Below are 26658 nucleotides of genomic sequence, written 5' to 3'. Positions count from 1 at the left end.
TACTCTCCTTTTGCCTGTTTCTATCTACCCTACAGAGGCTGGAGACCTCATCCTTAGGGTCCAGAGGGTGAACCCTGAATATCCAGGGGACGTTCCAGGCGTGCCACCACCCCATCTAGTGGTGATCCGACGTACATAGACGCCATTGGAGTCCCAAGGGGAGTTCCTGACGAGTACAAGTTGGTGGATCAGGTGGCAGCTGGGTTTGAGTCCTCCATTTGTTGGTGGTGCACTGTTAATAAAAATGTGGATAGAATACATTCCAGAATCGCATTGCAGTGGATATGCTACCGGCAGAGAAAGGTGGAGCTTGCACTATGTTTGGTGAACAGTGTTGTACTTTCATCCCTAATAACACAGCCTCCGATGGTAGCTTGACCATAGCCCTAGAAGGTTTGAGGACTCTTAATGGTAAAATGAAATCTCATTCTGGGATTGATACCTCAATGTGGGACTCCTGGATGAGTGCCTTTGGTAAATATAAAACCCTGGTCTCCTCCATTTTGGTCTCCATTTCGGTGTTCGCGGCCATTTTGGTTCTCTGTGGATGCTGTTGCATTCCATGTATCCGTTCCCTTACCACTAGGGTTATCTCTAGAACTATTGACCCTTCCCCCCTTTCCCAGATGTTTCCTCTGCTTGCTAATGACCTGCCCGAATTTGAGGATGAGGTTGAGAGTGCCTACTAGGTTTTGTTTTTCTTTTCATGAAATGCTATGACTGCTGAAATAAGGGATAATGAGTGACACCCTAGTGGGTGTCAAAAAGGGGGGCTTAAATTTCACATCATTTTCTTTTGTTCTGTTTTTGAATGAGCTGTTGTTCTCTTTTGACATGAGGGTTGCAAGTTCCTAGGTGGCTGGTAGCCAATCTAGTACATAGTGGGATCGAATGGAGAACATGAAGGTATTTTCAACTTTGTAATTGTTAGCCTAGTTTATGTCACATCTCTTAGGAGATGTGAAGAGAGGGAATCACAAAACTTTTCCTTCTGGGAAAAGTTTTCTTTTTGTGTCTGGATCTAGTTAGGTTGTGTCACGTCTCTTAGGAGATGTGAAGAGAGGGAATCACAAAACTTTTCCTTCTGGGAAAAGTTTTCTTTTTGTGTCTGGATATAGTTAGGTTGTGTCACGTCTCTGGGGAGACGTGAAGAGAGGGATTTGTAAGGAAGTGCTATTTCTTATGCAGGTGACCAGCCTACTGCTATTACATTGCTATAACTGAGACAACGTATTTTCACAGTAAAACATGTTAGGTCCCATACAGGATAGCTCCCACACCCACACACACAGCACACACACATTACACACACTAACTGCCGAGGACACACAGATAAGACATACACCCACACATTGGGAGGAAGAGACAGCCTTGACTTGCAGAAACCAGCGCACACACCTAATCTCCTTTTTTAGCTGAACATTGTGTGACAAAGAACAAGACTCAGAGGGATGACGGACGGCCCAACAGGGCCAATCCAAGAAGACTACACCTCAGCCTGAACCAACCCGAAGACCCGATCTTCTAGAATCAACCTACTTTCTGTTCTGTATATGAGACATGTGCACTCTGTTATCTGCGCTTCTTTTCTGCTGGTTCCTTAAGAACCGAATGAAATGGCCCGTATACGTTGTACCAGATATCTTTACTCATAATTAAACTGTCACTTGTCATACAATAGACCACCTTGTCTGAATCGATCCTTGACCGGCTCACCCTCCTACATATCCCATTATTAACACATCCTAAGTTACCGGTTACATGGCTAGTTCTACTCTGCAGTAAGTAACTTAGCTAGCTGTAATTTCTTACACCTTTACGATAGCAAACAGGCCATCTGCAAATTGTGGTAATCTTTTGAGTAACGTTAACAGATTGATAATAACAATTGTTCGTTTTGAGTTCAAGTAAGAAAATCTAACTGAGTTAATTGATTTCAAATTGCTGAATGTTAATAACTTGCTGAACACTGACAGATGTAGCCGACTAGTTATCCCACATTAGCCAAACATTCGTAAACTGCACTGTATGTGTGTATTACTAGCACAGATGTAAACATAATGTTAGGCTAAACTGGGAACAGATTTCTCTTATCTGATTAACTGTCTGTTAATGGAGCCAAAGGTCTAATGTTCACTTACACAGAGACTCAGCTTTCGTAAAAGTTGTTCAGGAAACCTAAAACCGATTCTAAACCTTAAAACTTACTTCAAATATGATGCTTTCGTCAGTCGTGAAAAGAGCTCGTGGAGCTGTGGAAATATTCTCTCTTCTTCTTCTGTATGCTCTTCTTATTCTTCTGCATCTCGCAAACAACGTTAATATTCTCTCTTCCTCGTCCTTGATTTGAAAAAGCGCTGCTGAATGTCAAAATAAATGCTTCTTTCAACAAGAGGTGAAATGAGATGTCAACCAGCATCAAACTGCCAGTAGCGAATTACACTTTGGGGTGGCACCCAGGGTGGTCAATCAGATGTCAGGGGTGTTGAGTGCCACCCAGGACGCCCCTCTGGACCCGCCACTGCCTACAGGGTGCAGAGTCTACGAATCGTTCAACCTTATTCCATGCTTAAGGTCATTTTTGCAATTCTGCATTTCGGTTAGGACACATTTGGCATGAAATTTTAAGAATAGAAAAACATGTTTTGACGAGAGATTGAGATGGGGAACAGTTTCTTTCTCTGTCTCTTTAACAAAACCAGCCAGGTGTGGTCTCCCGGTTTTTCAAACGTGTTGCTGTCACTAAGCTACTTCCTGAAGTTCAACGGATACATCTACAACACTGACAAAATCTAACTACTGTTCCTTTAATAAACACTATGTTTCGCTCGCTCGGATTCTTACTCTGGTGACATAATTTCAGCAGTGAGGAATATGGAAGGCCAAGAGTTTCAAATCGTCCTGATTTGAACACTTGTTACGGGCATTTTTACACTCGTTCATTACACCTGTTCAGTGTGTATTTACAGGTGATTAGAACGTTTTGAATATTGTACTTTCAGACGCATGAAATGTGCCACTACACACGTTCTGAACGCCCCTCTGGCTCCGCCACTGCCTACAGGGCCCGGAGTCTACGAATCGTTCAACCTCATCTTTCAACATTTTCTTTCTCTGTCTCTTTAACAAAACCAGCCAGGTGTGGTCTCCCGCTTTTTCAAACGTGTTGCTGTCACTAAGCTACTTCCTGAAGTTTAACGGATACATCTACAACACTGACAAAATCTAACTACTGTAAAAAAAGAAAGAAAAAAAGACAAAGGTAAGAATGTTCCTTTAATAAACACTATGACATATTTTGACATGGAAGGCATCTTATAGTAGGTTTACTATTTATGTTTAGAATATTTACTAAAATAGGAAGTCAAGTGAACTGGCAACGCATTGGCCGCGAGACACACGCATTAGAACCTATTCTCACACGCCGTACCTCTTATATCTCCCGCATTGAAAATTACTGTTTTTTTCTGTAATTACTCTCGATCTGTGCTTCAAATCGTTTTGAAATCGGAGCATCTGCCCCTGCAATTTAACATCACAAGCGGAATCTATCACAAACCACGTTTCCAGCCAACAATTTCCTAACGCATGAAAAGGTCCTGGCCCGCTCTACCGTACCTCCTTGTCTGTCCAAATAAAATATTGAAATATTGATCATTTAATTGACCGAGACTCGTACCAAAAGAGTATGGCATGTCATACTATTTCTGTCCGGACAGTATCAGATACATGGGCTACATTTAGAGGGGCGCTGTTTCGCTCGCTCGGATGCTTACTCTGGTGACATAATTTCAGCAGAGAGGAAAGAGGCGAAGCGAGAGGGCTCGCTCGCCAAAAATCTACCCAGAATAAGCCTAATGCGTTTCTATGGGCATAATATGCAGACCTAAGCTTGTAGCTTGCCTTTCCCACCTTTGGGACAAAGACTCCCATTGTTAGGGCGGATACATGAGCATCTCGTTATTATACAGATCTCTGGTTTCAGCCTCTTGTTCATTGGAAATGAAAGTGCATTGATAGAATGCTCGATTGCCCTAAAGTAATTTGATGTTTCGCCAAAGTTATATAATTACTCCTGTCTAAATAAATACTTCACCAGGGAGCATGACTTAGCCACAGAGGATCAATAGCTTCCTTTTTTAAATACTGTTTGGGAAGCCCACAATTTGGTGGCGGGCATGGCGTTAGAGAGATTGAGTTGCGGAACGCGTCTAAAATATGTGTCTTGAGTATAATTTAAAATGTTGCATCAAGAAGAAGTATGTGGTGTGTATCTCTCTAGAATGCATGCGTAGGAAAGTGTCTATTTGGCAATGTCTCATTTCTGATTGTCTTAAATCACCACGTACTCTACTAATAAGCTGAGCTTCTCAGTCATATTTCTCTTCACCTCACACAGAGGAAGTCAACGAAGTCATTTTATTTTTTACATCCATTGGGAATGATAGTTCCTCAGTATTTAAAAAATCTTTCCAACACTCCTGGCCTCGATAGTCATCAAGCTTCGGTGTGATATGATATGACGATCCCATATTTTTATATAACATTTATTTAACTAGGCAATTTCTTGTGTACAATGACGGCCTTACGCCAGCCAAACCCGGACGATGCTGGGCCAATTGTGCGCTGCCTTATGGGATCACGTCCGGTTGTGATACAGCCTGGATTTGAACCAGGGTGTCTGTAGAGACGCCTCAAGCACAGTGCCTTAGACCGCTGCGCCAGTTGGGTCCAGTAGAAACATCATAAATAAAAATAAAAAAAAACAGCTGTCTGTCCCGAGCTCACTGGCGCAGGAAACGCTGAGGACCCGGAATAGGCTATTTTATACAATGTTGCAAGTTTCGGGCCAGATCCACTGCATTGGCCTATTGGCAATCTCTGAGTCTCTATTCTGTCATTTCTTTAGCCGGTAAAGGATAAAAGTGTGTCAACGTGTTCATATGGCAGAGGCTCGTGCTCTGGCCATAGTTTACAGAAATCCCCCTTTGCCACAGCTAATGCTAATACTACAGCCAACTCTGCAGTAGACAACCCCAATAAGTGCCGATATTGTGGCATTTCTCATGGATGGGGAAAATAACACTGCCCAGCCTATGGAAAAAAATATGTAAATCCTGCTAATCGGCATGAAAAGCAAGAGAAAGGAGTGTTAAGCGCACTCTATTGAAACAAACACAGATGAAGGGAACAACAGCACTGAGGATATACAGTTGATGTCGGAAGTTTACATACACTTAGGTTGGAGTCATTAAAACGTTTTTCAACCACTCCACCAAAAAAATGGTAGACCTCCACAAGTCTGGTTCATCCTTGGGAGCAATTTCCAAACGCCTGAAGGTACCACGTTCATCTGTGCAAACAATAGTACGTAAGCATAAACACCATGGGACCATGCAGCCGACATACCGCTCAGGAAGGAGACGCATTCTGTCTCCTAGAGATGGATGTACTTTGGTGCGAAAAGTGCAAATCAATCCCAGAACAACAGCAAAGGACCTTGTGAAGATGCTGGAGGAAACCGGTACAAAAGTATCTATATCCACAGTAAAACGAGTCCCAAATTGACAAACCTGAAAGGCCGCTCAGCAAGGAAGAAGCCACTGCTCCACAACCGCCATAAAAAAGCCAGACTACGGTTTGCAACTGCACATGGGGACAAAGATCATACTTTTTGGAGAAATGTCCTCTGGTCTGATGAAACAAATATAGAACTGTTTGGCCATAATGACTATCATTACGTTTGGAGGAAAAAGGGGGAGGCTTGCAAGCCGAAGAACACCATCCCAACCATGAAGCACGGGGGTGGCAGCATCATTTTGAGGGGATGCTTTGCTGCAGGATGGATTGACACTTCATAAAATAGATGGCACCATGAGGAAGGAAAATTATGTGGATATATAGAAGCAACATCTCAAGACATCAGTTAAAGCTTGGGTCTTCCAAATGGACAATGACCCCAAACATACTTGCACATTTGTAGCAAAATGGCTTAAGGACAACAAAGTCAAGGTATTGCAGTGGCCATCACAAAGCCCTGACCTCAATCCCAAAGAAAATTTGTGGGTAGAACTGAAAAAGTGTGTGTGAGCAAGGATGCCTACAAACCTGACTCAGTTACACCAGCTCTGTCAGGAGGAATGGGCCAAAATTCACCCAACTTATTGTGGGAAGCTTGTGGAAGGCTACCTGAAACATTTGACCCAAGTTAAACAATTTAAAGGCAATGCTACCAAATACTAATTGAGTGTATGTAAACCTCTGACCCACTGGGAATGTGATGAAAGAATTAAAAGCTGAAATAAATAATTCTCTCTACTATTATTCTGACATTTCACATTCTTAAAATAAAGTGGTGATTCTAACTGACCTAAGACAGGGAATTTGTACTAGGATTAAATGTCAGGAATTGTGAAATACTGAGTTTAAATGTATTTGGATAAGGTGTATGTAAACTTCTGACTTCAACTGTACATGCTAGCGAGTGCATATGGGCAGTGAGGGCAAAAGGACAAAAGTGGTTTGTCTGCTACTTACTAATAAACCACAGCAATGCCAGCTAGATTCAGGGGCCACATGCAACGTTATGAGCCTTAAAGACAAAAGGAGGCTCGCGCCCAGAGACAAACTCACACAGAGTAGCACCAAGCTGAAACTGTATTCAGGCCAGTTCATGAACTCTTTAGGCCTGTTTGTGACAGTGTGTTTTACGTGGCCAGAAACACACCCTTGAGTTTGAAATAGTTGAGACTAGTCAACAGCCATTACTGTCAGGCTTATTAACTTCACCATCCCAGCTGATCTTAACATTATAGACAAAGTCCAGGCTGGGCTCCTGAGCAAGGAGACACTCCTAAGCAAGTACCATGATGTCTTCAACGCACCGGTCGAGTCAGTTCCTGGGGAAGTCCACTTTGAGTTGGACGCAGCAATCCAGCCTGTCCAGTGTGCACCCTGCAATGTACCAGTGGCCATGAAAGCAGCTACGAAGGCTCAGCTTGACAAATACGGAGCAGATGGCCACATCATATCCGTCACCGAGCCTACAGACTGGATAAGTAATATGGTTATGGTCAAGAAACCAGACAAGCTACGGATATGCATTGATCCTAAACACCTCAACCGGGCTCTGCGACGTTCACATTACATTATGCCCACGTTGGAGGATGGTCTTTACAAGCTCCCAAAGGCCAGAGTCTTCACGCTCGTGGATGCCTTCCTGCAGACGAGCCCAGCAGCTACATGACCACCCTGGGGCAGGAAGAGGTGGTTGAAGCTTCCGTTTGGGGTCTCCGTGGCTCCAGAGGTGTATCAGCGGAAACAGCACGAGCCGTTGGTGGGACTCAGTGGCGTGGAACCCATAGCAGATGACATCCTCGTAGTGGGCTGTGGGGACAGTGATGAGGAGGCAGAATGTGACCATGACGCCAAGCTGCTGGTCCTGATGGTCAGATGCAGACAGGTCAAGCTAAGGCTAAGAATAAAAAAGCTTCAGTTTAAAGTGGCAGATGTCTGCTTTCATGTGCACATCTTGTCCTCCACCGGATTGAAGGTGGATTCTGAAAAAGTGAAGGCGGTCTTGGAAAGCAGTCAGAGAATATTGGCCAGTCAAAGAGGAGCTCAGTGTTCAAAACAGAGTAATATTCAAGTGTCAGAGAGTTGTTATTCCCCGGTCTCTGCACCCTGAGATGTTGGCCCGCGTGCACTCAAGTCACATAGGAGGTGAGGCCTGTTACAGACAAGCACGTGACACACTGTATTGACCAGGAATGCAGAGTGAAATCAAAGACTATGTCAGGGAATGCACAATCGGCAATGAATATGTCATTGAGCAACAGAGAGAGACAATGATGTCCCACGAGCTATCGATGCGCCCCTGGCAGATAGTAAGTCTAGATCTCTTCCAGCACAGTGGCAAAGACTTTCTGCTGGTAGTCGATCATTACTCAGACTTCTGGGAGATTGACCTCCTCCCCGACCTCTCAGCAGAGACAACGATCAAACGCTGCAAGGCTCAGTTTGCCCTCAATGGCCAGCCAGATAGGGTCATTTCAGATAATGGACCCCAATTCTCTGGATTTGAGTTTGAAAATTTGCTGCAGAGCATGTCACCTCATCGCCACGACACACAAAAGCTAATGGGAAGGCGGAGTCGGCAGTCAAAATCGCAAAGAACCTCTGCGAGAGGGCAAAGATGCCTTGAAAGCAATTCTGCAGTGGCGCAATGCCCTGACAGAAGGCATGGATTGCAGCCCGGCCCAGCGCCTCATGGCACGGCACTTAAAAGCAGATCTGCCAGTAGCCAGCACTCTCCTGGAGCCATGTGTGGTGACAGACGTGCTGCTGAAGCTACGTCACAGAAGACAGGTCTCCAAGTTCATCTACGACAAATCAGCAAAATACTTACCTGAGCTCAGGGTGGGTGAAACGGTGCGAATGAAGCCACTACCAGGGGACCGGACAGGCCTCTGGAGACTCGGATCCTGTGTACAGAAAGTGGCACCACGCTCCTACTTGGTCGAAGTGAATGGATCACTGTACCGTCGTAACAGGGTTGACCTTCGGATTGCTGAGCCAGCACCTACTCAGAACCCTGATGGTCAAAGGGGTCACATGACAAAAGACAGAACCCCAGCAAGTCACATGGGGCCTGAGGCACTGGGCGAAGAGCCAGGGCATCACAGGTCGGCCGCTCCCTCGCCCATCAATTCTCCCCTTAGACAGTCAGGTGACACGCCTGTGCGGGAACCCGCAGTCCTCGCAGACAAGCCCCCTGTCTTTTCACCCTGTAGGTTTCCCATTAGAGATGGTTGACAGACAGATAAAAGTGAAGAGTATCAAAATATGTTAAGTTGTTACCTAAAGGGGAAAAAAAATACTAAACTGTTCATGTTGGAAATTATTACTAGGTTTGTTTTGTTAGTGAATTGACACCTCCTGTCCTATTTTATTAAAGGGATGATGTTATGGGTGTAAGATGGCACAGTGATGCCATCTGTTGGTAAATGTTCATTACTGCAACTCTTGTGTTTTACCGGGGTGCTTGAGATACCCGGATGTATTGTGATGTACTGAACAAGACTGGTTACTCGCATCAATGGTTCTGTCTCGTCATTTAACATTCAAACAACTTTCCCATAAGTCCTGCCAACCGGAACCCTCACGTATTTAGTAAGAAATAAACTAGAAACGTGTGAGGTAGAATGCCCTGCCTCTTCATGGCCAGGTAGTTGGCTTATTTTTCCAAAAGGAAAAGCTACAGCCATTCACGTGTCCTCTCCTTCATATACTGTATGAGACAAAGGCTGATACTGTATGCGACAAAGGCTGATACTTGGCCCATAGTAATCTTGACTATTATACAGTATTGCGCAGTGTTTACTATATACATAGAATATTACTGTTTTATTATTTATTAACCCATCCACCCCCCCTCTTCGGAGGACAAATATATGTGCTTTTCTGCTACATGTACATACATTTTTGCATACATGGTACTTTTATATAAAGCAGTCATGTAACAATACATTACCAAACAAACTCTTTAGTCCCAACCCTCAGCCACCATAGATCACCCTCGCTTGGTTTCCATGTGCCATATATTTTTTAAATTGTGCTGTTTTACATATTTTATTTGACCTTCCTAATCATATAGTATCCACAGAGAACAGTGAGCTAAAGCTGAAAACCTGTTCTATGAGTATCATATTATTTATTGACTGACTATGGCTTTCCACATTGCCCAACACTGCTATTTGTAAAGTACATTTTAAGGGCATGTTGTGATTTTTTTTTAAACCGTTCCTGAACCTGTGACCAGAAACAAGCTACATAGGGGCAATACCAGAATAAATGGTCTATTGATTCTGTCTCTTTACAGCAACATCTACAGAGCTGATATTGTTGTATGCCCCATATATATAAGCATTCTATTGGTAGCAAGAATTGTATATAATAATTTAAATTGAGCAACAAAGTGTTGAATGCAATTTGTAATGGCGCTGGAGGAGATGGCTGCATTTTTACGATCCCCTAATTAATTGTGCTAATGTGTGTTTTTCACGTTATTTGTAACTTATTTTGTTCGTAATGTGTCTGCCACCATGTCTTATGAATTATTTGTTTTTGTATTTTTTTATTAACATTTTATTTTTCTTAACTTAAAACATTGTTGGTTAAGGGCTCGTAAATAAGCATTTCACTGTAAGGTGAAATGCTCCTGTTGTATTCAGGGTGACTGAAAGACTAACTGTTTTGCCGGTAGTCGTGGTAATACAATGAAAGTTTAGATGCGATCACCATATAAGTTAAACGATGAAAAAGCCTGGAAGGAGGGGAGATGACTAGAAACGAGTTCGGTTGGCCATTTTATTTGTGGATTATTTGTCGGAGTAGAGGTCCTTGTGCATTTCAGGTAAAATAACAACTCAATGTTTATATCCCAGGACAAATTAGCTAGCAACAGCAAGTTAGCTAAATAGGACAAATTAACGTTAGTTAGCAAGTGCAAGCTAACTAGCTAAATTGCTATACATGTTTAATGCTTTTCAACCTGTCCCCAAATTAATGTCATTGGTTCAGAGTTTGTTTTGATATTTTAACCTGCATGTCGTGATCGTGTTTGTTGTGGGGGGGGGCAAAATAACTTTATGCACGATGGCGCACGCCCGCAGCCGGTTTGGGTTTCCGTGTTAGGCTGATAGGCTTGAAGTCATAAACAGCGCTGTGCTTGCAAAGAGTTGCTGGCAAAAGTGCTGTTTGAATGAATGATTACGAGCCTGCTGCTGCTCAGTCAGACTGCTCTGTCAAATCAGACTTAATTATAACATAATAACACACAGACATACAAGCCTTTGGTCATTAATATGGTCAAATCCGGAAACTATCATTTTGAAAACAAAACAATTATTATTTCAGTGAAATACGGAACCGTTTGGTATTTTATCTAATGGGTGGAATCCCTAAGTCTAAATATTCGTGTTACATTGCACAACCTTCAATGTTATGTCATAATTACGTAAAATTCTTGCAAATTAGTTCGCAATGAGCCAGGCTGCCCAAACTGCCGCATATACCCTGACTCTGCGTGCAATGAACGCAAGAGAAATTACACAACTTCACCTGGTTAATATTCCCTGCTAACCTGGATTTATTTTAGCTAAATATGCAGGTTTAAAAATATATACTTCTGTGTATTGATTTTAAGAAAGGCATTGATGTTTATGGTTAGGTACAGTTGTCCAACGATTGTGCTTTTTTCGCAAATGCGCTTTTGTTAAATCATCCCATGTGTCGTTATAACTAGTGATTATGATTAATTGATTGTTTTTTATAAGCTAAGTTTAATGCTAGCTAGCAACTTACCTTGGCTTCTACTGCATTCGCATAACAGGCAGGCTCCTCTTGGAGTGCAATGTAATCAGGTGGTTACAAGCGTTGAACTAGTTAACTGTAAGGTTGCAAGATTGAATCCCCCGAGCTGACAAGGTGAAAATCTGATGTTCTGCCCCTGAACAAGGCAGTTAACCCACTGTTCCTAGGCCGTCATTGAAAATAAGAATGTGTTCTTCACTGACTTTCCTAGTTAAATAAAGGTATTCAATAATTTTTTTTTTTTAAATCTGCAAATCGGCGCCCAAAAATACAGATTTCCGATTGTTATGAAAACTTGATATCGGCCCTAATTAATCGGCCATTCCGATTAATCGGTCGACCTCTACTCTTTTGTGCTTTCTTGAGTGAGGCAGCTCCAAAATGCAGGTGTTTCAGCCTAGCTCAGTGCTTTCTGTGGTGGTGTAGCAGCCAGCGGAAAATACGGTTGGTATTGCTCTCTAGTTGAATACGGTTGGTATTGCTCTCTAGTTGAATACGGTTGGTAATTACCAAATACGGTTGGTATTGCTCTCTAGTTGAATACGGTTGGTATTGCTCTCTAGTTGAATACGGTTGGTAATTACCAAATACGGTTGGTATTGCTCTCTAGTTGAATACGGTTGGTATTGCTCTCTAGTTGAATACAGTTGGTATTGCTCTCTAGTTGAATACGGTTGGTATTGCTCTCTAGTTGAATACGGTTGGTATTGCTCTCTAGTTGTATACAGTTGGTAATTACCAAATACGGTTGATATTGCTCTCTAGTTGAATACGGTTGGTAATTCTAGTTGAATACGGTTGGTAATTACCAAATACGGTTGGTATTGCTCTCTAGTTGAATACGGTTGGTATTGCTCTCTAGTTGAATACGGTTGGTAATTCTAGTTGAATACGGTTGGTAATTACCAAATATGGTTGGTAATGTTCTCTAGTTGCACCTTGATTGGCTCAGTGTTCTGTCACTCATGTGGACACTACGTCACCGCAAAATCTATGGGGAGTGCTCGAAAATTCAAGCCCCTTGGGTGCTGCCATTGTGTTACATTTGAAGTGCCCATCCAAGAAGGCTCAAAGTCATTGGCCACATATACAGTGGGGCAAAAAAGTATTTAGTCAGCCACCAATTGTGCAAGTTCTCCCACTAAAAAAGATGAGAGGCCTGTAATTTTCATCATAGGTACACTTCACATGTAAAGTCGTGCATTACATAGACTACAGTTTCACATGGAAAGTCATGCATTACATAGACTACAGTTTCACATGGAAAGTCGTGCATTACATAGACTACAGTTTCACATGGAAAGTCATGCATTACATAGACTACAGTTTCACATGGAAAGTCGTGCATTACATAGACTACAGTTTCACATGGAAAGTCGTGCATTACATAGACTACAGTTTCACATGGAAAGTAGTGTATTACATAGACTACAGTTTCACATGGAAAGTCGTGCATTACATAGACTACAGTTTCACATGGAAAGTTGTGCATTACATAGACGACAGTTTCATAGACTGCAGCTGTCTATCGTTGTTTCTAATTGGGAATCAAACTTAGGCAGCCTTTTTCCACCTGTGATTTTTGGGTAGTTGTTTTCTGTATAATTGATTTGATTTGCCTTACATAACTGTTTGTTCTTCTTTGTTATTTTGTTCGAATGTTTTTTGATTAAATAAAAATCATGAACACTTACCACGCTGCGCTTTGGTCCATGCCTTCCGACGAGAGACGTGACAATTATGTGTCATGTTTTGTGTTGACCGCAGGAGGGGTAGCTGCTGCTTTTGCGACAGCTGATGGGCATCCTAGTAAAATACCAAATACCAAACGGTTGGGATGGTGTTCTTCGGCTTGCAAGCATCCCCCTTTTTCCTCCAATCATAATGATGGTCATTATGGCCAAACAGTTCTATTTTTGTTTCATCAGACCAGAGAACATTTCTCCAAAAAGTACGATCTTTTTCCCCATGTGCAATTGCAGAACACGCCTCCTTCCTGAGCGGTATGACGGCTGCGTGGTCCCATGGTGTTTATACTTGCGTACAACTGTTTGTTGTTCTGCTTCTCAACCAGGGACAAATGATGATATGACTATTATGCAAATTAATTTGTTTGAAATAAAAACAGAAAGATTTAGAAAAGGGAACTTTTTATAACCCTGTGTGTGTGTTTCTGACCTGTGACCTTGTTATATTTCCATCTGTAGACGATGATCAGGCTGATCACCAGCAGTAACACTACCAGACTAACCATGATGACCACTGAGGTACCTGGAACACACACACACACACACACACACACACAGATAGACAGACAGAGGTACAAACACAAAGTATATAATTTGTTATACTAGTTTAGGAAACATGTTGCTGTATTCACCATTGACACACATTAAACAAACGTTTGCCAGGTATCCCTCGCAAGATTTCCCAACAATATTTATTTTCCCAACACACAACCAGATGTGCCAGGAAGCCAGGCCTTCCATTTACTAGCTTTTACTATCCTATAGAATATTCACAATGTCACGCCCAGTGACAAGGTAATAGGGACTTAAGTGGACAGATATGCAAGTGATAATGTTGCCAAGAACTGAGGACATGTAGGCAGTGTTATGTTCATGAAAGAAACTGAGGCTGGTTTGCTGTAGAACAGGCTAAATTAAAACATTCAATATTCTTTTTACAGTATGTGCACACAGTTTGGACAAAACTTGGACACACCTGTTAAGGTAAGCTACACAGTTTTACCATAGAACAGTCCAAGGTACAGTGTTTCACCTCTCTCTCTCTCTCTCTCTCTCTCTCTCTCTCTGTATAACATGTGGATCTTCTTCCCTATCATGGTTTGAAAAATGTAGTTTATGTAATGCACGACTTTCCATGTAAAACTGTAGTCTATGTGATGCACGACTTTATATGTATTGCAATGCACGACTTTACACGTGAAACCGTAGTCTATGCAATGCACGACTTTCCATGTGAAACTGTAGTCTATGTAATGCACAACTTTCCATGTGAAACTGTAGTCTATGCAATGCACGACTTTCCATGTAAAACTAGTATATTTATTATAATGCACGACTTTCCATGTGAAACTGTAGTCTATGTAATGCACGACTTTCCATGTGAAACTGTAGTCTATGTAATGCACGACTTTACATGTTAAACTGGTATATGTATTGCAATGCACGACTTTCCATGTGAAACTGTAGTCTATGTAATGCACGACTTTCCATGTGAAACTGTAGTCTATGTAATGCACGACTTTCCATGTGAAACTGTAGTCTATGTAATGCACGACTTTCCATGTGAAACTGTAGTCTATGTAATGCACTACTTTCCATGTGAAACTGTAGTCTATGTAATGCACGACTTTACATGTAAAACTAGTATATGTATTGTAATGCACGACTTTCCATGTGAAACTGTAGTCTATGTAATGCACGACTTTCCATGTGAAACTGTAGTCTATGTAATGCACTACTTTCCATGTGAAACTGTAGTCTATGTAATGCACGACTTTACATGTAAAACTAGTATATGTATTGTAATGCACGACTTTCCATGTGAAACTGTAGTCTATGTAATGCACTACTTTCCATGTGAAACTGTAGTCTATGTAATGCACGACTTTACATGTAAAACTAGTATATGTATTGTAATGCACGACTTTCCATGTGAAACTGTAGTCTATGTAATGCACGACTTTCCATGTGAAACTGTAGTCTATGTAATGCACAACTTTCCATGTGAAACTGTAGTCTATGTAATACACTACTTTCCATGTGAAACTGTAGTCTATGTAATGCACGACTTTCCATGTGAAACTGTAGTCTATGTAATGCACGACTTTCCATGTGAAACTGTAGTCTATGTAATGTACAACTTTCCATGTAAAACTAGTATATGTATTGTAATGCACGACTTTACATGTGAAACTGTAGTCTATGTAATGCACAACTTTCCATGTGAAACTGTAGTCTATGTAATGCACGACTTTCCATGTGAAACTGTAGTCTATGTAATGCACGACTTTCCATGTGAAACTGTAGTCTATGTAATGCACGACTTTACATGTGAAACTGTAGTCTATGTAATGCACGACTTTACATGTAAAACTAGTATATGTATTGTAATGCACGACTTTCCATGTGAAACTGTAGTCTATGTAATGCACGACTTTCCATGTGAAACCGTAGTCTATGTAATGCACAACTTTCCATGTGAAACTGTAGTCTATGTAATGCACGACTTTCCATGTGAAACTGTAGTCTATGTAATGCACGACTTTCCATGTGAAACTGTAGTCTATGTAATGCACGACTTTCCATGTGAAACCGTAGTCTATGTAATGCACGACTTTCCATGTGAAACCGTAGTCTATGTAATGCACAACTTTCCATGTGAAACTGTAGTCTATGTAATGCACGACTTTACATGTTAAACTAGTATATGTATTGCAATGCACGACTTTACATGTGAAACTGTAGTCTATGTAATGCACAACTTTCCATGTGAAACTGTAGTCTATGCAATGCACGACTTTCCATGTGAAACTGTAGTCTATGTAATGCACGACTTTCCATGTGAAACTGTAGTCTATGTAATGCACTACTTTCCATGTGAAACTGTAGTCTATGTAATACACTACTTTACATGTGAAACTCTAGTCTATGTAATGCACGACTTTACATGTGAAACTGTAGTCTATGTAATGCACGACTTTACATGTGAAACTGTAGTCTATGTAATACACTACTTTAATACACTACTTTACATGTGAAACTCTAGTCTATGTAATGCACGACTTTACATGTGAAACTGTAGTCTATGTAATGCACGACTTTACATGTGAAACTGTAGTCTATGTAATACACTACTTTACATGTGAAACTCTAGTCTATGTAATGCACGACTTTACATGTGAAACTGTAGTCTATGTAATGCACGACTTTCCATGTGAAACTCTAGTCTATGTAATGCACGACTTTACATGTGAAACTGTAGTCTATGTAATGCACGACTTTACATGTGAAACTCTAGTCTATGTAATGCACGACTTTACATCTTAAACCGTAGTCTATGTAATGCACGACTTGTCATGTGTGTGAGATCCTCACCTGATCCACAGTGGTTTTCAAACCTCCTCAGGGACTCCCAGACATTCCAAGTATTTGATCTATTTCAGAACTAGCTCACGTGATTCAACTTATCAACTAATCATCAAGCCCTTGACTAGGTGATTCAGGTGATCTAGTTCAGGGCTACAACAGAGTGGTGAAACGTCTGGTGGTCCCTGAGGAGAGGTTTGAGAACCACTGTATTAACAAGCCCTCATCTCTGTATCGCCGGACAGGTGAATAAACAAAGAGCTTGGTTTATGAATGCTGCTATAGAAACATTGACAAAATGCCAGATGAAAACACTACACCAAGAGTTGGCCACAGGAGTCGTGCATCGCCCAAAGCCAGGGAGGAACAGTTTCCTGATACAAAGGAGAAAAATGGACTATTATTTTGCAAAGCTTGCAACTGTCTACTTGACCACATGAGGAAGAAATCAATAGACGCACATCTGGCTTCTGCCCGTCATTTAGCAAAGAAGAAAGCTAAGGATGAGGGCAAAGAATTGGCCAATGACATTCAACCAGAGTATCTTAACACAGTATGGAGTGAAGAGGTTCTCCGTTGCCAAACATGCAAACGTGCTCTTGACCACACATGGAAACCATCAGTGACCAGACACCTGACAGCGTGTAAAAGGAAAGCTGAACATGAGGATGACTGGAAACCCGAAAGGAAAAAGACCTCTTCACTTGTGAGTCACCTTAAGATACTCCATTAAATCTCTGTAGGAATAACCCTTGTGGAAAAAACACATGAATTTTACGTGATCACGTGATCCTATGTGAAGTTAATGTGATAACATGTGACAACATAAAAGCAACATGTGATAACATAAAACTACATACAGTGCCTTGCGAAAGTATTCGGCCCCCTTGAACTTTGCGACCTTTTGCCACATTTCAGGCTTCAAACATAAAGATATAAAACTGTATTTTTTTGTGAAGAATCAACAACAAGTGGGACACAATCATGAAGTGGAATGACATTTATTGGATATTTCAAACTTTTTTAACAAATCAAAAACTGAAAAATTGGGCGTGCAAAATTATTCAGCCCCTTTACTTTCAGTGCAGCAAACTCTCTCCAGAAGTTCAGTGAGGATCTCTGAATGATCCAATGTTGACCTAAATGACTAATGATGATAAATACAATCCACCTGTGTGTAATCAAGTCTCCGTATAAATGCACCTGCACTGTGATAGTCTCAGAGGTCCGTTAAAAGCGCAGAGAGCATCATGAAGAACAAGGAACACACCAGGCAGGTCCGAGATACTGTTGTGAAGAAGTTTAAAGCCGGATTTGGATACAAAAATATTTCCCAAGCTTTAAACATCCCAAGGAGCACTGTGCAAGCGATAATATTGAAATGGAAGGAGTATCATACCACTGCAAATCTACCAAGACCTGGCCGTCCCTCTAAACTTTCAGCTCATACAAGGAGAAGACTGATCAGAGATGCAGCCAAGAGGCCCATGATCACTCTGGATGAACTGCAGAGATCTACAGCTGAGGTGGGAGACTCTGTCCATAGGACAACAATCAATCATATATTGCACAAATCTGGCCTTTATGGAAGAGTGGCAAGAAAGCAATTTCTTAAAGATATCCATAAAAAGTGTTGTTTAAAGTTTGCCACAAGCCACCTGGGAGACACACCAAACATGTGGAAGAAGGTGCTCTGGTCAGATGAAACCAAAATTGAACTTTTTGGCAACAATGCAAAACGTTATGTTTGGCGTAAAAGAAACACAGCTGAACACACCATCCCCACTGTCAAACATGGTGGTGGCAGCATCATGGTTTGGGCCTGCTTTTCTTCAGCAGGGACAGGGAAGATGGTTAAAATTGATGGGAAGATGGATGGAGCCAAATACAGGACCATTCTGGAAGAAAACCTGATGGAGTCTGCAAAAGACCTGAGACTGGGACGGAGATTTGTCTTCCAACAAGACAATGATCCAAAACATAAAGCAAAATCTACAATGGAATGGTTCAAAAATAAACATATCCAGGTGTTAGAATGGCCAAGTCAAAGTCCAGACCTGAATCCAATCGAGAATCTGTGGAAAGAACTGAAAACTGCTGTTCACAAATGCTCTCCATCCAACCTCACTGAGCTCGAGCTGTTTTGCAAGGAGGAATGGGAAAAAATTTCAGTCTCTCGATGTGCAAAACTGATAGAGACATACCCCAAGCGACTTAATCGCAGCAAAAGGTGGCGCTACAAAGTATTAACTTAAGGGGGCTGAATAATTTTGCACGCCCAATTTTTCAGTTTTTGATTTGTTAAAAAAGTTTGAAATATCCAATAAATGTCATTCCACTTCATGATTGTGTCCCACTTGTTGTTGATTCTTCACAAAAAAAATACAGTTTTATATCTTTATGTTTGAAGCCTGAAATGTGGCAAAAGGTCGCAAAGTTCAAGGGGGACGAATACTTTCGCAAGGCACTGTATTCATTTGTGGAGGTCCATCATACAATTCATACAATATTTGCAAAATGCACAACATGTTATGAATTTTCCAAAATGGATATGTTGTGAATTCTAATTTGTTGTTGCTAACGTTAGCTAGCTGGCTAACGTTAACCAGGCTAGGGGTTAAGGTTTGAGTTAAGAGTTAGGTTAAAGGGTTAAGGTTAGGGGAAGGGTTAGCTAACATGCTAAGTAGTTGCAAAGTTAATAATTAGCTAAAATGCTAAAGTTGTCCATGATGAAATTTGAACAACCAGCCTTTTTATATTGGTTTTCTGTATAGTTGTCTAATGTTGGTGGGCCGTATTGTTCTGTTTTAATGTTACTCCTGAATCACTATGATAATATAATAGTTTTTATTGAGTGTATTATACAAAGCTGAGATTTACTTTGAAGTCCAAAGTTTAAGAATACAGATGAAGTCAGTCATTGACACAGACATAGTGGCATAGCAGGACGATTGGAATGCCGTGAACCAAAAGGTTGTGAGTTTGAATCCCAGGTGAGGACATGTTGAATAATAGTTACTGTATAAATAAACATACACAATGTAATTGTATATGTCAAATATGCACGTTGAAAACACTGTAGCCTAAACCCCACTCTCCCCCTCCCAACCCCTCTCTCCTAAACCCCACTCTCCCCCCTCCCAACCCCTCTCTCCCCAACCCCACTCTCCCCCTCCCAACCCCTCTCTCCTAAACCCCACTCTCCCCCCTCCCAACCCCTCTCTCCCCAACCCCACTCTCCTAAACCCCACTCTCCCCCCTCCCAACCCCACTCTCCCCAACCCCACTCTCCCCAACCCCTCTCTCCCCAACCCCACTCTCCTAAACCCCACTCTCCCCCTTCCCAACCCCTCTCTCCCCAACCCCTCTCTCCCCAACCCCACTCTCCTAAACCCCACTCTCCCCCCTACCAACCCCTCTCTCCCCAACCCCACTCTCCTAAACCCCACTCTCCCCCTCCCAACCCCAATCTCCTAAACCCCACTCTCCCCCTCCCAACCCCTCTCTCCTAAACCCCACTCTCCCCCTTCCAACCCCTCTCTCCTAAACCCCACTCTCCCCCTCCCAACCCCTCTCTCCTAAACCCCACTCTCCCCCCTCCCAACCCTTCTCTCCTAAACCCCACTCTCCCCCCTCCCAACCCCTCTCTCCTAAACCCCACTCTCCCCCTCCCAACCCCTCTCTCCTAAACCCCACTCTCCCCCCTCCCAACCCCTCTCTCCTAAACCCCACTCTCCCCCTCCCAACCCCTCTCTCCTAAACCCCACTCTCCCCCTCCCAACCCCTCTCTCCTAAACCCCACTCTCCCCCCTCCCAACCCTCTCTCCTAAACCCCACTCTCCCCCCTCCCAACCCCTCTCTCCCCAACCCCACTCTCCTAAACCCCACTCTCCCCCCTCCCAACCCCTCTCTCCCCAACCCCTCTCTCCCCAACCCCTCTCTCCCCAACCCCACTCTCCTAAACCCCACTCTCCCCCCTACCAACCCCTCTCTCCCCAACCCCACTCTCCTAAACCCCACTCTCCCCCCTACCAACCCCTCTCTCCTAAACCCCACTCTCCCCCCTCCCAACCCCTCTCTCCTAAACCTCACTCTCCCCCCTCCCAACCCCTCTCTCCTAAACCCCACTCTCCCCCCTCCCAACCCCACTCTCCTAAACCCCACTCTCCCCCCTCCCAACCCCTCTCTCCTAAACCTCACTCTCCCCCCTCCCAACCCCTCTTTTCTTCAGCCCTCCACTCAACTTCCCTCTACATCTTCCCAATCCATCTGCCCCTTTCCAAAAGCCTCACGAAGCAGTGTGACAGAAAGGTAAGACATATTAATACATTAGATCATATCATTCCTGTTAACATGATTATTTCCTGTTATGCTGTGTGACCTCTCTAAGACTCTTTACCAGCACAGCACACATTCAGAACAGTCTAACAACTCTTTCACAAATAGAACACCATGTACCAAAACAACATTTTTGTTCGCCTCAAACACAAAACGCTTTTTTCCATGTTTGTCATTTTTCAGACCGACCCAGTCACTTGATCTGAGTGAGACAGAGAAGAGAAGAGGTAAAGCTGTGTGTCTAAACTGAGATGGTATTCTGGAGATTTTTCTCCTTATACTGTAAAGTAACTGTTTCCCATAACCCCTCTCTCTAAACCCCCGATTGAAGGCCAGAAATGGCCTCCTTATAAAGTAATGGTTATTTTGTACCATAGCCTACTGAATATAGCTTTATCTTTCTACTATTTCTATCATTATATGTTCTATTTGAAATGAGTCTCGTATGTAAAATAAATACTGTACAGTTACCTATATATTTATAATGTATTGATGTTTCTTACCTGGATTTGTTTGTAACACATGCATGTTTTTGTACGGTGTGTGTGTGTGTGTGTGTGTGTGTGTGTGTGTGTGTGTGTGTGTGTGTGTGTGTGTGTGTGTGTGTGTGTGTGTGTGTGTGTGTGTGTGTGTCTGTGTGTGTGTGTGTGTGTGTGTGTGCATAATGCTCCAGATGCTAAATTTGTGGATGATAACAGGGCTGAGCTCATTCAGAACGTTACCACGGTGATGCCCATATTAGATGACCTGCTCAAGTGGGGTATGATCCATAGTGAGGCGTACTCTAACATCCGTGCTGCCCGGACCAGCCAGGAACAGATGAGGGAGCTGTACATCACATTAAAATCAGATAAAGTCAAATCAACCTTCTACAGGATCCTCCAGGAGAAAGAACATAATTTGATCCAGGAGCTAGGTAGGTCTGTCTCTCTCGCTCTCTAACTCTCTCTCTCTCTCTCTGTCTCTCTCTCTCATCAGTGTCCTCTAAACCACATATGATACCGCTGACTGAAGTCTGTTGGAATTACAGTAGAATATATTCTTCTTTCCTTCCAGGTGGGCCTGTCTGTATGGAGGTGGATTGCTATGGACAGACTATGTGCATTGGGCAGAGCAGCGGTATGTCTGATAAGGCTAACCTCACACACTGTATACTGTACACACACACACACACACACACACACACACACACACACACACACACACACACACAAACTTTAAAGTTGTATTAGTCGTATGTAAAGGATACACATGGTATACGACAACAATAAGAAATAAGAAAAGATAACAACATAAAGTGAACGGCTCAGTGGAATAGAACTAAGCAACAAGGCCCGAGGGGGTGTGGTATATCTAAGCAACAAGGCCCGAGGGGGTGTGGTATATCTAAGCAACAAGGCCCGAGGGGGTGTGGTATATCTAAGCAACAAGGCCCGAGGGGGTGTGGTATATCTAAGCAACAAGGCCCGAGGGGGTGTGGTATATCTAAGCAACAAGGCCCGAGAGGGTGTGGTATATCTAAGCAACAAGGCCCGAGGGGGTGTGGTATATCTAAGCAACAAGGCCCGAGGGGGTGTGGTATATCTAAGCAACAAGGCCCGAGGGGGTGTGGTATATCTAAGCAACAAGGCCCGAGGGGGTGTGGTATATCTAAGCAACAAGGCCCGAGGGGGTGTGGTATATCTAAGCAACAAGGCCCGAGGGGGTGTGGTATATCTAAGCAACAAGGCCCGAGAGGGTGTGGTATATCTAAGCAACAAGGCCCGAGGGGGTGTGGTATATCTAAGCAACAAGGCCCGAGGGGGTGTGGTATATCTAAGCAACAAGGCCCGAGGGGGTGTGGTATATCTAAGCAACAAGGCCCGAGGGGGTGTGGTATATCTAAGCAACAAGGCCCGAGGGGGTGTGGTATATCTAAGCAACAAGGCCCGAGGGGGTGTGGTATATCTAAGCAACAAGGCCCGAGGGGGTGTGGTATATCTAAGCAACAAGGCCCGAGGGGGTGTGGTATATCTAAGCAACAAGGCCCGAGGGGGTGTGGTATATCTAAGCAACAAGGCCCGAGGGGGTGTGGTATATCTAAGCAACAAGGCCCGAGGGGGTGTGGTATATCTAAGCAACAAGGCCCGAGGGGGTGTGGTATATCTAAGCAACAAGGCCCGAGGGGGTGTGGTATATCTAAGCAACAAGGCCCGAGGGGGTGTGGTATATCTAAGCAACAAGGCCCGAGGGGGTGTGGTATATCTAAGCAACAAGGCCCGAGGGGGTGTGGTATATCTAAGCAACAAGGCCCGAGGGGGTGTGGTATATCTAAGCAACAAGGCCCGAGGGGGTGTGGTATATCTAAGCAACAAGGCCCGAGGGGGTGTGGTATATGGCCAATATACCGTGTCTAAGGGCTGCTTTTAGGCACAAAGCAACGTGGAATGCCTGGATACAGCCCTTAGCAGTGATATATTGGCCATATACCACAGACCCCCAATGTGCCTTATTGCTATTATAAACTGGTTGCCAACATTAATAGAACAGTAAACAAGTATTTTTGCGTCATATCCGTGGTATGTTTAAGCAATAAGGCACGAGGGGGTGTGGTATATGGCCAATATACCACAGCTAATGGCTGTTCTTATGCACGATGCAAACGGAGTGCCTGGATACAGCCCTTAGCAGTGATATATTGTCCATATACCACAGACCCCGAGGTGCCTTATTGCTATTATAAACTGGTTAACAATGTAATTAGAGCAGTAAAAATACATGTTTACTTATACCCTTGGTATACGGTTTGATATACCATGGCTGTCAGCCAATTAGCATTCAGTGCTCGAACCACCCAGTTTATATTGTCTGATATACCACAGCTTTTAACCAATCAGCATTCAGAACCCAAACCACCCAGTTTATAATAAACATTTAATAACAACTATAATATTATAATACAGGAAGGCACAATTTATAGTACAATATGTACGTGTGTTTTGTAAATTGTGCACAGTATTTAGCAATAATAATTAAGCAGTTGTGATGTGTGTGTAGTGTGATGTGTGTGTGTGGAGGAGTGAGTGCATGTGTGCTAATCTGTGAAAAGTCAGTGCAGGTGGTCAGTCCAGTTCAAATGTTCAGCAGGCTTGTAGATAGAAACTGTTTCTGAGCATGTAGGTGTGGGGTCTTTGATGATGCTTCTGGACTTCCTCAGACACACTTTCTCTTGTAACTTTACTTATTGAAGTTTTAAAGTGTGGTGTTCTTTCCAGTGGATGACGACACACAAAGAGTTAAAGAGAAACATAAAGCCAGTCTGAAGAAGAGGTTTGGATTTATGTTTGAAGGCACCGCAGTGGAACAAACTCCCCTCAACAGCATCTACCGGTACGCACAGCTCTACCTCACACAAGGACAGAGTGAAGGGGTTAATAACGAACATGAGATCCGGCAGATTGAATATACACGCAGGACAAAAACATCTACAGACACTCCAATCAACTGCAAACCCAAAATCTTCAAACCCTTATCTGGAGAAGAGAGTGAAAAGGAGAGACCCATCCGAACTGTGCTGACGAAGGGCATCGCTGGCATTGGAAAAACATTCTCTGTGCAGAAGTTCATACTTGACTGGGTAAAGCCAATCAGGATATTAATTTCATATTTGTGCTCTCTCTCTGAGAGCTGAATCTGATTCAAGATGACCAGTACAGTCTTCATGGACTTTTGCGTTACTTCCACCCTGAACTTACAGAGATAGAAGAGGCAAAGATATATGATACCTGCAAAGTCATGTTCATCTTTGACGGTTTGGATGAAAGCAGACTGCCATTAGGTTTTCACCAGAACAAGAAGTTGAGTGATCTGAGACATCAGTTGACAGGTTGATGACAAACCACATTGAGGGGAATCTACTCCCTGAAGCTCCAATCAGGTCCCCCATGAGTACATCAACAAGGTGACAGAAGTACGAGGGTTCAACGACAAACAGAAAGAAGAATACTTTAAGAAGAATGTTGAGGATGAGAACCGGGCCAGGAGAATCATCTCCCACATTAATACATCAAGGAGCCTCCACATCATGTGCCACATACCAGTCTTCTGTTAGATTACTGCCAGGGTTATTGAGCAAATGTTGAGTGAAGATAAGAGTGGAGAGATCACAACTCTGACTGAGATGTACAATCACTTCCTGCTCATTCAGACAAACCTGAAAAGCAATAAGTATGATGGGAAAATGAGACAGATCTGGTCATGATCATAGTACGAAACAAAGAATCCAGTATTTTATTGATACTAGTGGGGGAAAAGTTTATTGTGCATTGATAAGGACACCAAAGACATAAAACAAGATGAAGATGAAGACAGTGTTTCTAAAAGACTATTTCACACAATAGCCTGCTGAATTTGCAAGATAACTTTTCCTTCATTTTGATTTTGGCACAAATTAGAATGTGGCAATAACTTGCCCATGATTGATGGTTTCAACTTTGTCTCAATGAAGAGTTAGGCTTTTGACCAGCCACATGAGACATGCACGTGTAATTACAAGCCTGCTAGAGTTCAGCGAACAGCCGGACGAGCAACATCCACAGTTGCAGTACGGTTGAAACCTGAGCTGGAATGTGAAGCTAACTGAAGCTGGTTAGCTTTAGAAAACCCAGACTAGATGCAGCTTGTAGGATACCAATCTAGTTAAATGTAGCCAATATTAGGGGGTGACGACTGCCCCTTTTCATTGAAGCCATGAAGTTCAAGGCTGACCATGGTACTGCAGGCAATGTTTGCAGAAAACAGGATCCCCCATCATGGTGAATGGGGAAATAGCAATCTTCTTGGGCAATCTTTGTGTAAATAAATAAATTGAAGACAATCATTGTAACAATAATTGCTTCTAATACATCAGATGTATTTCTTCAATCGGTTATTTTAAAATAGCACATAGAATAAGTTATAAGGATAATTTAGTTGCTAATGGCAGCCTGCAGTACCCCGGTTGGCCTTCAATTTGAGATACTCCATGAGAGGGGGCAGCACTGGGTTAGCCTGTAACGTCACTTCCTGGAGTAGCTCAAACTGCGTCAGAGACGGAAGAGGAAGCGAGACAGCCCACTCGCTGTTTTTTTTTTGGGGGGGGGGGGGGGGGGGGGGGTTGTTTTTTTGGTTAAATGAAAGTCAATGAACTAAGTATACCAGACCCAGCTGCTATTGCATTGGTGTTTATGGGATACCCACCCAGTTAAGTAGACCGGAACTGACTATGTTTTTCAATGGTAGAAGGCCTCAGCGAACTATCTTCATTTATCCAACATCTTTGACTGTGCATGTTGTGTATCCATGAGATGACATTTTAACCCGACTTCCTTGGCTTCAAATGTGCCATTGAGGAATGATTGGTGTCACGTGATCGGTGGCTTTGTCCATGCATATATACCGTCATTGGGTTGAATACAAATCTTACAATTTTGTGTTGTAATTTGAAATTATTTTATGTTAAAATGTGCCAACTTATAAGTTGGCCATAGGGTGATATTATTATATGTTTTTTGTCCAACTGCAAGTCATTAGTACATTCATTTGTTTTACAGAGAGTTGTTTGAGATCACATGAGCAAAATACATGTAATTACTTTGTTTTGTTTTTAGAATAGCTTACATGACACATCTAAGTGATTGGTATACATGTTTGAATCCTAAGCAACATTCTCTTTGTTATTTATGCAGAGTGCCTACCACAGGCCCAACAAAACCGTCAAACCGTCAAACGGTAAGAAAACAACATATGTTTACTTGCTATTTATTTCCTATCAGAAATGTTCAAAGAGCACAGGATTATTGCATGATTTTGTGTC

At 42.7% G+C, this 26658-nt stretch overlaps 1 protein-coding gene across 3 annotated transcripts in view; it reads left to right on the top strand.

Moving 5' to 3' along the window:
* The first annotated feature begins 3115 nt into the window (after positions 1-3115).
* LOC110539021 (NACHT, LRR and PYD domains-containing protein 12) overlaps positions 3116-26658 on the top strand; it is a 33397-nt gene continuing 9854 nt past the window's right edge. For all 3 annotated transcript variants that reach the window (XM_036948981.1, XM_036948980.1, XM_036948979.1), the window contains exons 1-9: positions 3116-3262; positions 13581-13640; positions 14063-14105; positions 16733-17193; positions 20719-20798; positions 21009-21052; positions 21499-21741; positions 21882-21944; positions 26531-26573. In XM_036948981.1, coding sequence (XP_036804876.1) covers positions 16786-17193; positions 20719-20798; positions 21009-21052; positions 21499-21741; positions 21882-21944; positions 26531-26573 — 881 coding nt within the window. In that variant the 5' untranslated portion in view covers positions 3116-3262; positions 13581-13640; positions 14063-14105; positions 16733-16785. The remainder of the gene's footprint in view (positions 3263-13580; positions 13641-14062; positions 14106-16732; positions 17194-20718; positions 20799-21008; positions 21053-21498; positions 21742-21881; positions 21945-26530; positions 26574-26658) is intronic.

This window comes from Oncorhynchus mykiss, chromosome 17 (assembly GCF_013265735.2).
Source record: "Oncorhynchus mykiss isolate Arlee chromosome 17, USDA_OmykA_1.1, whole genome shotgun sequence".
Classification (NCBI taxonomy): Eukaryota; Metazoa; Chordata; class Actinopteri; order Salmoniformes; family Salmonidae; genus Oncorhynchus; species Oncorhynchus mykiss.
This window is presented reverse-complemented; position numbering and strand designations above follow the sequence as displayed.